The 12,351-nt window shown below is 60.8% G+C and overlaps 4 protein-coding genes across 4 annotated transcripts; 1 reads left to right on the top strand and 3 right to left on the bottom strand.

Moving 5' to 3' along the window:
- Positions 1-38: 38 nt before the first annotated feature.
- On the bottom strand, positions 39-947 carry HRG_05646 (apolipoprotein O domain-containing protein; the record flags this gene model as incomplete). The annotated part of the gene is made up of 4 exons (XM_044864117.1): positions 39-581; positions 630-722; positions 766-861; positions 921-947. 4 exons carry the CDS (start codon positions 945-947, stop codon positions 39-41), a joined length of 759 nt encoding a protein of 252 aa, XP_044720649.1.
- Positions 948-2,311: 1,364 nt separating this feature from the next.
- On the top strand, positions 2,312-4,744 carry HRG_05645 (peptidase family m3 domain-containing protein; the record flags this gene model as incomplete). Its single annotated transcript, XM_044864116.1, has 1 exon — positions 2,312-4,744. One exon carries the CDS (start codon positions 2,312-2,314, stop codon positions 4,742-4,744), a length of 2,433 nt encoding a protein of 810 aa, XP_044720648.1.
- Positions 4,745-6,120: 1,376 nt separating this feature from the next.
- Positions 6,121-8,214, bottom strand: HRG_05644 (uncharacterized protein; the record flags this gene model as incomplete). The annotated part of the gene is made up of 2 exons (XM_044864115.1): positions 6,121-7,611; positions 7,681-8,214. The coding sequence occupies 2 exons, from the start codon at positions 8,212-8,214 to the stop codon at positions 6,121-6,123; spliced, it is 2,025 nt and encodes a 674-aa protein (XP_044720647.1).
- Positions 8,215-10,691: 2,477 nt separating this feature from the next.
- HRG_05643 (uncharacterized protein) lies at positions 10,692-11,675 on the bottom strand (the record flags this gene model as incomplete). The annotated part of the gene is made up of 1 exon (XM_044864114.1): positions 10,692-11,675. The coding sequence occupies one exon, from the start codon at positions 11,673-11,675 to the stop codon at positions 10,692-10,694; it is 984 nt and encodes a 327-aa protein (XP_044720646.1).
- Positions 11,676-12,351: the final 676 nt, after the last annotated feature.

The raw sequence follows: 12,351 nt of genomic DNA, 5'->3' as shown, positions 1-12,351 counted from the left end.
GCAAAATCTATTCCCCCATGCAAAGCCCCAATGTCTATTTACTTGCCCTGCTTGACCCAGCCCTCGACGATCTCACGGGCATTGGTGACCTTGTCGTCGACGTAGCGCACGCCGAGCTGGCTATGAACCTTTGCGAAGCTGACGCCGCGCTCGACGCCCTCGCGCAGGCGGAGGTGGGAGTCGGCGACAGTGGGGAAGCGCTGCTCATACTTCCAGGCGAGGTCGGAGACGTTGCGCATGGTCAGGGGCACGACGGCCCAGCCGGCAGCGAAGCCGAGGGCGAGGGGCAGCGAAGCGCGGACGATGATGTTGCGATTGCGGGCGACGATGCTGCCGGCCATGGCGGCGACGAGGACATAGATGGCGCCGGGCATGAGCCTCTCGCCGCTGTCGCGCGGGGGCGCGAGCGAGGCGATGGTGTTTGTGAAGGACTGCTCGAGGTCGAGGGCCGAGTCCATGGTGGTGTTGACGCGGTCCTCGGCGGCGACGGCGCACCCGTACAGGAACATGCGGGCCCGGCCGACCTGCACGGCCAGCCGGTCCGTGGGCGTGGGGCCCCGCGGCGGCCTGGGCTCTTCTGGCTGCTCCGGGGATAAGGACGGCAGGAGTTTTCGGGGAGCGCTCGGTGCTGCTGGTGATGACGATGGGGTTGAAGGTGGTGGTTGTGAAGCGGGATTCGGCAGGGGCGCGTCAAGGGGGTCGTAGATTGGTTTTCTCTGCTGCTGCGTCAGCAACGCAGGGGAGAGGAAGTAAGACTTGGCCTACCTTTGCGGCCGCCGAGGGCGCCTCGGCCAGGACCGTGGCCGGGACGAGAGCCATGCCCCCGAGGGCGGCGAGGGTAGCCAACGGCGCCATGGAGCGCTGTGATGGTCAGCCAACCGCTTTGGCGAGGAGGAGAGGGAGGGGGGAAGAATGAGTACCCGTTGCAGCAGCACTCGTGCAGCCATTTCAACACACACACGCACACAGTTCAATTGGCGAGCTGTCGTGGTCAAGTCGAGGTCGGGGTTCGCCTGCTGGGGAAAAAGGCTGAGGCGGCTGTCAATGGACAGACGGGCGGGTCTGCTCCCCGAGCGTAGCTTGCCGCGTCACGTGACGGTTCTCAAAAGGTCTTGCGACCTCGGCAGACCTCAGTTGTCGGTCCCGACTCTGCTGTCCATCCCTCTTCACGCCTCGTTTCAGCGAGGCACACACCCGCACAACCAGAGATACTGTCAGCATCACACTCGGCTGGTTCCTCAAGCCTCCGAAGCCCAATCCGCCACCGCTTGCGGCTGAAGCCGAGAGAGTTGGCATCCTTGCATCCTCCGTCCGGGTGGCCAACTCACTGGCATCACCACAGTCCACCGCGTGCGTTCCGCCAGCGCCCGCATCGACGGTGGCGGGAGACGTGTCTGCTAGCATGCGGCGGTTTACCAAGACGACGAGTCCCCCTCGGCATGCACGAGCAGCTGCCCCCTGGCCTAAGCAGCGAGCATGTAGCGCACGAGTGTGTCCTGTTTCTGGCTGGTGTAGGAGAAACTCTGGGCCGCCGCAATGCAACCGTACCAGAAATTGTGCATCTCGTGCTGGCCCTCGGGGATGTTGACCTTGTCCATGTAAGTGGAGCTGAGGACATGAATTGCCGTTGTGTCCAAGGTGTTGCCGCGGCCCCTTTGCGCTCCTTGGTCAATCTGGGCTCTGAAGACTTGAGTGTACCTCTCACAGCGCCGAGCATCTTTCTCCCAAGGGCTCCATAACGCGTTGGTATGAGAGGTTATAGACTTTGGCAACGAGATGGAATTTATACACGCCTTGCCTTCCTTGTATGAAGCAGCAGGAGGCGACTTTTTATATTTCCGCTCCATGCCAACAAACAAGCAGGAGGCCATGGAACAATGCCTATAAAATCAACGTGGTGATTGCTATCAGCCATTTCTCCTGTCAGTGTCACTTGTGTGGCATTTGTGGATCGACCATGTCTGTCCGGTTCGGTCCTGATTTGGCCTGTAAGCCGCCGACGACCCCACTGTTCGGGAGACGCGGTCCGGCTCGGGCCAGAGTCTTCTTTCCTCCACCGCCAGCTCTCCCTCTCCCTCTTCCTCCTCCTTCTCCTCTACTCCCCCACGCAATATAAAGAAAGAAAGACCCATTCTCCCCTCGTCTCCGACGACGCTCGTATGCTGCATGATGCAGCGCCCTATTGCCGACGCTATCCCCGTCACCGCCCGGCACGCTTGCCTCTCCCCTTTTCTCCCGTGAAAAAATAACAACACTTTGGATACTCGCCATCAATAGCCGCCAACCATCGCTCGCCACCGCATCCAACGGCATGTTAATATCCAGCGGTGCCCGCCGCCTCTGGGTCTGCACCCGCTGCGTCCGCCGCCGCGTCGCCGCGTCCCTCCCGCCGCCGTCGCGACGATGCCAGTCCACCGCCGCCGCTTCCGCCGCGCCGCCGCCGTTGCTTGACCACGGCGTCAGCTCGCGGCACGACGACGCGGTGCTGCGCGAGCTCTTTGACGCCCCCTCGTCGGGCCGGCAGCCGTTTGCGGGCTTCGGCCTCAAGAAGAAGAGCCAGGGCCTGTTCAAGAACCGCTACCTCACCAGCCCGGACGGCTTCCTCGTCTTTGCGCGCCGCAACCTCGACAAGGCCACGGCCCTGGTGCGCCGCGTCCTGGCCGCCAAGACGACGTCCGAGTACCAGGGCCTCGTGCGCGACCTCGACCGCCTCAGCGACTTGCTGTGCCGCGTCCTCGACCTGTCCGACTTTGTCCGCATGACGCACCCGGACCCGGCCTTCCAGCAGGCCGCCGCCCACGCCTGGTCCATGGTTTACCAGTACATGAACCAGCTCAACACCACCACGGGGCTCGACGACCAGCTCGCCCGCGCCCTGTCCCTGCCCGACGTCACCGCCGCCTGGTCCGAGGAGGAGGCGGCCGTCGCCGACCTGCTCAAGCTCGACTTCACAAAGTCGGCCGTCAACCTGCCCAAGCCCGACCGCGACCGCTTCGTCGACCTGTCGTCGCGCATCAGCGATGTCGGCTCCGCCTTTGTGCGCGACATGGAGCCCCGCCGCCGCGACCTGACGCTGCCCTCGCACCGCTTCTACGGCCTCTACCCGGGCCTCGCCGCCGCCCTCAAGGTCCGCTCCGACATCAAGCTCGCCACCACGGGCTCCGAGGCCACCGCCGCCCTGCAGAGCGTCTACGACGAGGACACGCGCCGTGACATCTACCTCGCCCAGCGCACCGCCTCGCCCCGCACCATCGCCCTGCTCGAGACCATGCTGCGCCTGCGCGCCGAGCTCGCCCGCCTCGCCGGCTTCGACAGCTACGGCCACATGGCTCTCAAGGACCGCATGATGGCAAAGTCGCCTGCCGCCGTCGGCGAGTTCCTCCGCGCCCTGCGCGCCCACAACGCTCCCACCGTCCAGCGCGAGCTGCGCGAGCTGACGGCCAAGAAGCGCGAGCGCCTCGCCATGCCTGACGTCCGCCTGCAGGCCTGGGACCGCGACTTTTACATGGAAAAGATGCGCGCCGACATGCGAAGCCGCGGCCATGCGGGCGCCGGGCAGTACCACCACCACCAGCACCACCAGCTTGCCGCCTACTTCTCCGTCGGCACCGTCATGCAGGGCCTGTCGCGCCTCTTCGACCGCCTCTACGGCGTCCGCTTCGTCCCGCGCGACGCCCTCCCCGGCGAGACGTGGCACCCGGACGTCAAGCGCCTCGACATCGTGTCCGACGCCGGCGAGCAGCTCGCCGTCCTCTACTGCGACCTCTTCTACCGCCCGCAAAAGTCGCCCAACCCGGCCCACTTCACCGTCCGCTGCTCGCGTGAGATCCTCGCCGCCGAGGTCGCCGAGGCCGCCGCCGACTTCCAGGGCGCCGGCGCCGACGGCATACCGGCCTTTGACTCCCCCGAGCAGGCTGCCAACGACGGCATGGAGACGTCGACGCGCGACGGCACCCTCAAGCAGCTGCCCACCATTGCCCTCGTCTGCGACTTCCCCAAAAACGACAACGCCCGCGAGCCGGCCCTGCTGTCCTACTGTTCCGTCGAGACCCTCTTCCACGAAATGGGCCACGCCATCCACTCCATCCTGGCGCGCACCTGCTTCCAAAACGTCTCGGGCACCCGCTGCGCCACCGACTTTGCCGAGCTGCCCTCGACCCTCATGGAGCACTTCGCCGCCGACCCGGCCGTCCTCGGCCTCTTTGCCCGCCACTGGAAGACGGACGCCCCGCTGCCCTGCGACCTCGTCGCCGAGCGCATCCGCCTGGCGCGCCGCTTCGAGGGCTCCGACACGGAACACCAGATCCTCCTCGCCATGCTCGACCAGGCCTACCACAGCCCCGACGTCGCCCGCCCCGGCTTCGACTCCACCGCCGTCTTCCACGACGTCCACCGCCGCAACGCCCACGGGCCCCACGACCCCCCCGAGACGTGCTGGCAGGGCTTCTTCGGCCACCTCCACAGCTACGGCAGCACCTACTACAGCTACCTCTTCGACCGCGTCCTTGCCGAGCGCGTCTGGCGCGTCGTCTTCCGCGCCGGCGGGTCCGGCGGCGCCGCCCTCAGCCGGGATGCTGGTGAGCGCCTCAAGCAGAACCTGCTCAAGTGGGGGGGCGGCCGCGACCCCTGGCGCTGCCTTGCCGACACCCTTGCCGATGACCGCCTGGCCCCCGGCGATGATCAGTCCATGGCCCTGGTCGGCAGCTGGGGCATTAAGGACGACAAGGCCCCCAGGCCAAACTAGACCAGCCACGCTACTTGAGGAGAGTAACGCTTACAGCGCGTGCACCATAAAGCGTATACATTTCTATGCACACGCCGTGCTAGACGCAGGGGCCGGAAATAGGATTATGTCTCACCCCGCTGCTAGCACGGTGTTCCCTGTCGGAGTTTTCAACAAGATCAGCGGACTGCATGGCCGGATACAGTCGCATCTCGAACCACTCACGACTGTTAGCTGAGCAAAGCGTCATAATGTAGCAACAGTGTATTACATCTTTCTCTATCTTCTGCCTCTCGTCTCATTATGCCGAGGCAAGGAAATTGACTGTCGTCTTGTGTGAGTGCTGTGACCCGTTCCATTCTAGTAGCCAATCCCTTCGCCCCAGATGGCTTGGACTCCGTCCTCTGGATTACAACTTCCATAAAAGTCATCTGAGTTATCACGCCAGGCTCATCGCACGGGTCTACATGACCAGACATAATTATACATGTGTTTCTTCTTCGTTTATTCAGGTTGGGCGAGGACGGAGTGTCGCACGGAGCCACTCTGCGAACCAGGTCAAGGAGGGGGCCAAAGACACGGCGAGAACAGGCCGGTTGCCCGGTGCAAAGAGCTTCACGCCTCGGCCAAGCTCGTTGTGCATCAGGTCGTGCCTTAGCTGGGCTGCAGGCTGTCGGGATAGAAGAGATCGTGTGGGCCGCTGCGAATTTGGCCAGACGTTGGTGAAGCTCAGGCGGGAACACAAGGACGTAAGGTCGGGTGCGTCACAGCTTGCGCAGGACTGGCAACCCCGCTTGAGGAATGGCGCGGCGTGAGGGATATGATTATTTAAGGGGTTCCTGCCCAGGACACCAGGCTGGGTCTTTGCGACCACATTCGGCGCATTGTCTTGGCAAACTCCCCGAGTAGCTTCGATGTATGTACTCGAAAAACCCAGGGCAAACATGTAAATTGAGCCGTCATCAGAGGGCCCGGCATGATCATCTCCAAATAGCAAGCGAAGCTCAGAGACCGAACGGGCGTAAATGCCCTCGTGGCCAATGGTCGTTGTGAGCCAAGTGAGGCGCATATGGTCTGTGTAGATGATCGAGGGCTTTCTTACGCAGAAACAGTGTTTGTCCCGCCTCGAGAACTGGATCATTGCGTATAGCTCCATTATAGGTTCCGTAGTTGCGCTGAATTCTCGTAAAGACGGGGAAGTCGGAAAGAACTGGGCACTCCACTACCTCCCCATTGACTGGGGCGGTTGGGCAGCCACATCGTATCTGCTGGAACCCGAGTACATCGTAGCGGCGATGTTAAACGAGTAGCCATATCTGATCACCATGGCGTGGCATTGCGGCCACAAGATCGCGAAGGACAGGGCCCTTTCATAGTTAGAGGTCAAGATGACCGATTCAGATTGCTTGCGGCGCGGCTTGATGCATCGGATGCTGTAAACTGCTGCCCAGGGTGAGGCGCGAGAGGGAAAGTGCTCGAGCCGCGGTCCTCAACGCAGTGTCTTTCTCGTCGTCGCTCGACGAGAGGTCGTGGTCGTGGTCTTCATTGGGGGTAACGCATGACTCCGCGTCCCCATCCTCGTCCTCGTCGAGAGGTACCATGGCCTTGCCCTCAAGCCCTATGATGGCGCTTGAAGGCTCTTCGTTGCCTTCGGCCCAACGTCCCTCTTCCTCTTCGTCGTCGTGATCAAACGCCGACGTGCCACCCAGCGAGCTGTCGGCGGAAGGAACCTCGCCTATCGTAGGGCGGGCGTACCCTGCCAGTTTGGTCGCGAGATTGATCTGGTGGCCCAGTCTCCTGACCTGTGACTCCAGCACTTCCCGAGCGGAGCGCTCCGTCTCCAAGAGACTCACCAGGGTCAGGTAGTGATCCGTCGCGACGGCTCCGCTTGCATCCTGTGGCAGAGATGAGCCGAATGCGCCGCGCACTGTGACCAATGACAGCGGGCGGCTTGCGCTTGAGTTTGTCGAATGCGAAAGTAGTACCGTTGACCGTGGAGAGGCTTGAGCATCACCACCAAAAGTCACTTTGGGTGCTTCCGAAGGGCGGGTAGGAATCGTCCCCTGTTGATTGCCGTGTCCAGTAGATGCAGCAGAAGATCGGTGCTCGGCGCCATCGGCTTGCGCGTGGAAATCGGTGGGAGGAGCAGATCCCGGCAGAGACCTGGCCACTTCGGTGACCAGCTGCTCCAACCGAGTCATCCGCATCTCGAGGATGCTGACTCGTGAGCCCAAGCTGGCAGCCTCGGTGATCTTGAGGCCGGCCGCTTCCTTCATGGAGCTCACGTCTCCAAAGATAAAGGGCTGGGCAGGGGACTTGGGCTGGTCCTCTTCGACAACGGTTGCCTCGTGCTCATCGACGGCCAGAGGTCCTGCGTCGTCGACTTGGTGGGCGGGAGATGAGAGCGAGTCGGCGGTAGCTGGTTCGTAGCTCTCCCGCCAGTGGCGAATCTCGTCGCTCCGGCGCCTCGACACGCCGAGGAATGCGCCGTCGGTAGTCGGGAAGGCAGACAAGCTGCGCGAGCGTCGCCTCAAGCCCTTGATATCGCTCGTGATGGCCCGGCCGATCTCATTGGGATCCTCACTCCAATCAGCCAAGCGAGGGCGACGGTCGTGGGAACTAGCCGGGCGCGGAGTGAGACCTGTAAATCTCCTTGCCTCGGTCCAGCGGGGTGCGGCAGGGTGCGCCAACGTCGCGTCCGAGGCGTCGGGCTTCTTCCCGGACTGCCTCGTTTCTGCGTTGAGGGAGTTGCGCGCGCTCTGGATGGCCAAGACATCCTCTGGGCCGATGGAGTGGGATCGCAACGCGCGATCGTATTCGGTGATGGGCATGGATGCGTACCGTTTCTGCTCAGGAGACTTTGGAGACCGCTCTTGGTACATTTGGTCCTGTCACAAAGTGATGAGCTCTCAGTCGCCGGTCATGTGCTAGAAATCCAGGAGAGCTCGGACACTTACACTTGGGCCATGTTGGGTCAAGGACTCGGCCAGAGCCGGCTTGATGGGCGGCTGACTCATGTGGGCATGGCCGCTCTTCTTGTTGCGACCAAGCAGCTTGCTCAAGGCCGACTTGAACGTCGTCCTCCTGCGCTGCGGCCCGTCTATGGCTCCTCTAGCCAGGGCCGGATCCGTCTTGGGGGCGACTGCTTTATGCTTTGGTGGTGCGGAGGTTGCGTCGTCCTGCTTGTGGTCAGAGCGCCGGGCTTCAGTGCGGGACGAGTCGGCCAGAGCTGCGTCGAGTGGTTGCTGCCGAAGGCCACCGTCGGGCTCGCGAGGGTCAGGCGTCGCATCGTTGGCGCCGCCGTCATTACCACGACGCGGGGCGGCCAGAGTAGCGCTGCGATCTCGCATGGGAAACTCGTCGTCGGTACGCTCCGGAGCCGGGACGGGTATCGGACCAGAAATGTGGCCCCGAATCGACCGGTGACCGGTACGTGGCCCGGCTAGGGAGGCCACACCCGTGGCTGCCTTCCAGGACATGCTATCTCTCATCGGAGCGGCGGTCGGGGATCCGGTGCTTTCTCCGGAGAGGGAGGTGAGACGAGGAGAAGGCAAGCGAAACAGGTCGCAAAGGAGCCGTTCGGAGTTGAGACGACGACGGTCCGCCAAGATGGTCAGGTCCGGAGATGGAGTTGGGCGCAAAGGAGGGCGAACGACGGGCTTATCATGACGAGATGAAAGAGCGGAAGCGGGTGAAGCAACAGGCAGTCATGGACTGGTGCTGACGGCTTCCAACGCAGCGCCACGTCTCGGAACAGGAGGGTCCAGGCACAGGCCAAGCATCGGAGAGAGAAGAGAGGCGGGGAGAAGAAGAAGCACAGACCTAGACCTTATATGCAGGCCAGCACGGTCAGTGCATGCCTCCTTGGCTCGCATCCAGGCAACCAAGGAGCAACACCAGGGAGCTGAATGGCTCAGGTGCCCCATAACGCGGCCCTCGACGCGGGGCGCGCAGATGGTAGACAAGAGGATGAAACATGGTCCAGGATGGATTTGGATAAGGCTGTTCGGTAGATGGACGGAGGATTCGTCGCGTAGCCGCTGAGAGGCCGGTAGTGGGTACTTCGATGCATGGAGCCCGTCGCAAGGGGGTGTCGTGGGTGCCTGTTGACCTCGGGTCTGTGTGTTTTGTTTGCCAGTCTGGACTCGCGTTGGATGCATGGCCTCGAATAGAGTGCACGCATGCCTCAATGTGTCATACAATTGGGGCTGCGTTGTATGAATGTACAGTATGTGCAATCCTGGCGTGCGTCCGAGGGAGGAGGGAGAGACGGAGACGTCGAGGGGGATGCATGCATGCGTGGACATGGTTTGCAAGCTGCAGTTTCAGTGCTGTACAGTAAAGCCTGGCATCGACAGGAGGTGGGGTCCGTGAGCATGCAAACCCCTGGGTCAACCAAAGGCTGGAGACCATGGCGCGCGGTTTGGTGCTGAAGACCGAGTTCTGCGGATCAACGATGAAGAGAGGAGACCGCGGAGAGGAGAGAAAGTTGGAGGGGGAGGGGGGGAGAGGCGGAGGAGAGTAGAGACATTGACTGACGGCAGGCACACACGCATATCCCGCCTGCCCTGGAATCCAATATTATCTTTCTTCCCACGGAAGGAACAGTCGAAAGCGAGTATGGACTGAGGAGCAGGTACCCTTTGTGTAGCTACAGGTACCCCTCTCACGGCGCTCGGCTGTGCGGCATTCGAGTCCGTGCAACGGTACCTCGGGCATCGATCCAGGAACTTGGGCTCTTCCCTTCAGGTACAGGAACCAGTGCCAATGAGCATACCCTCAGTTATTGTTAGTCTTCCATCCTACCAAGTAGAGTATACCTTGTCCAATAGCTGCCGCCACCATTTCCAGCCGGGGAGAGTCGCATCCCGTCAAACTAAGAGCTCCGGGCTGCCAGGCGGCCAGATCTGTCTCCGAATGGGCGGGCGATGATGTCTTGGGCCAAGGTTAGCCCGAGGATCATGTCCATTCATTGTTTTGTCAGCCTCTCTGCGCGGATGTAAAAGTGAGGCTAAGGCTATACCGGCGACCCAGCTGTCGTGTGCTCGTCGGCCTTTTCAAGTGGTTAGCCTTGGTGTCCTGCTCTGGCCTCGGGGAACATGCCGAGGAGCGAGCAAGCTCTTTTGCCGTCACTTGTATGCACGAGCAAAACAAGTCGAGGACAGTCTGCTGTATACATGTAGTTGGCAACCCAGAAACTATCAGCTTTGATTGACGGCCTCCTTGGGACTTGATGACTTGGTCTTCGTGGTTTTCCTTTGAACCTTACATGTTGATTTCAACCAATCAAGCCATGTTGTCTGTTTCTTGGCTCTTGAATTCTCAAAAGTAACGTTCGTTTTCAAAGCGGAACGAGCTGGTCTTTGACTTCGAGACCCGGGCATCACTCTGCCGGGAGTTGATTCCGCTTTGTTGTTGATATTTTCTCAACTGGTCAATGATCCCATGTAGGTACGTAAATATCAGCAGCATACGCTTCTACCGCTCAGGATAAATTACTGAACTTGAATAAAGCGTCCGTTTTCCACGCAGCCATGGCTGGCCAACACCTAGGCTTTCGATGGAGGTCTTTTGTTTCGAGGTCTTCAACATGTGGTGGCACACATAAAACTTACATGCGCAATATTGGCTGGGGTATCATGAACCCTGACTTTAGCATCTTTGCTGCTGCTGCCAGTCTCCAGAGTCATCATGCTGTCTTGCATTTGCATTATAGGCGTGCATAACTGCATATGCAGAAGCTCGTCATTGACGAGGTCGACTTAGAAAAACGACAAAAGCAAAGACGAAAAAATCTGGCAGCCAGATACTAAAGTGAGTTCGTCGCGAAGATGAAGAGGATGATACCCCCTTGGGTGACTCACAAACTGTCAATCTAGTGGGGGGAACCAATACGTAGAGGTAATAAATTCATAATCGTCATGAGCATTCAGAAGCCGTCAACAAGGTTGCTTTGACAAACAAGTACTCAGCCCGTGCCGACCTGTCCATTATCTTTCTTCTGTTCTTCCGTCTCCTCGTCCTTTGCCACCGGCTCGTCGCCCCATACAAAGGTCAAATCCGTCAGCTCTCCCTTGCCCCTCAACTTGCCCAGACTATGGGGCTTAAGCCTGGCCAGGTTGAACAGACTCTCGCCCTCGCCACGCTTGATCGGGGACTTGGACGGAGTCACCTTGTATGGCTTAGTCGAGCCGGGCTTTACACCTACCACTGTTTCGATGTTGCGCACCAGGTTGTAGAACGTCCCGCCGGTGACGCGGACGTTGAACTTGGCCAGATACGGCTCGTCCGACGTGCGGGAGAGCAGCATAGCGGCCGTGATTCCGGGCGGCACACAGCCAACCTCCTTGGGATTGGACGCCAGGACCCAGCGCACGCCGCAGCGCTCCTGGGTGTCCTTGTCCATGATGGGGTATGCGTGGCCCGAGTCAAAGTACGTCTGAGACCACGAGATCTTCTTCTCGTAGCCCGCAGACCCCTCTGCGCTGCCGCCGCCGCCGCCGCCGCCGCCAGCCAGCTTGGCGTTGACGGCGACTTTCTCCTCCACGTCGACCTTGGTCTTGTTGGTGCGCACCATGGAGTCGAAGGGGGCCCAGGCCAGCAGACGTGGCTCGGCTTTCTTGCGGAGTATTCTGTCCTGGAACTCCATACTGAACGTCACATGCCTGATCCTCTGGTCCTCATCGTTGGAGGCCAAGACGACCTTGAGGACGATGAGCGTCATGCGCTGCTTTTTCTTGCTGTCCTCGAAGCCGTCGACCTGCAGGAGCCGCTCGACGCTGACGGTGAAGCCGGACGGATCGTCGGCGTAGTAGACGAGGCCGCCGTCCTTGGTCTTGAACGACTTGAGGCCGCCATGGGCTGGAGCCGTGCCGTCCTTTGTCTCGAAGAGCTCGACTTCGGTGTCCATGTCGAAGTCGTCATATTCGTCATCCTCGTGCAGGTTGGACATGGCTGATGAATTGCAGGACGATTGCGAGTACGTCTGCGTCAAGTCGGGCACCTCCCGCCGCAACAAAGGCAGCTTCTGGCACTTATAGCCGGACACGGAGTCACTCTGGCCCCCAAACTGGCAAACATATTGGCGACCCCGCAGCGCGAGCAGACCGGGGTGCGTCTTATGTGTGCGCAGGGATTCGGCAGCTGAGGGTGAGTGTGTTGTACGGAGTATTGATTATTGGTGAACTTGTGACCCGTCAAGCCTGGGACGGGCCGTTACCAGACCCGGGGCGGAAAATAATGGCTGCCGCCCAACCCCCGGCCATTCAATCAACCTCGGCAAACCTCCTGGACACCATGGATGCCGACTCACAGCTTGGCCAGAGACGAGGTACATACGTTACACGCCCTGCAAGCCTGCAAGGCAAAGGCAAAGCCGGGATGGGCTGAGAACATGGCCGGGGGCAAACTCTCCACGCATTGGCCGAGATGGTCAGGGATGATGCGGCAGCCAATTGTCATCCATGGATCCTGCACCATCCGCGTTCTCGCAATCATGGGAGGCGGAGGCGTCGTCTCATCCGCGTCAATAGCCGCCTCGAGGCTGAAGGCGGGTGTGGTGGCCGCCTCGCCTGCGCTTGAGAGCTTCCCCTCGAGCCATGGCAGCCGCTACCACGACCAGACTTCTC

This window comes from Hirsutella rhossiliensis, assembly GCF_020360975.1.
Source record: "Hirsutella rhossiliensis strain HR02 chromosome Unknown scaffold00005, whole genome shotgun sequence".
In the NCBI taxonomy this organism is placed as follows: Eukaryota; Fungi; Ascomycota; class Sordariomycetes; order Hypocreales; family Ophiocordycipitaceae; genus Hirsutella; species Hirsutella rhossiliensis.
This window is presented reverse-complemented; position numbering and strand designations above follow the sequence as displayed.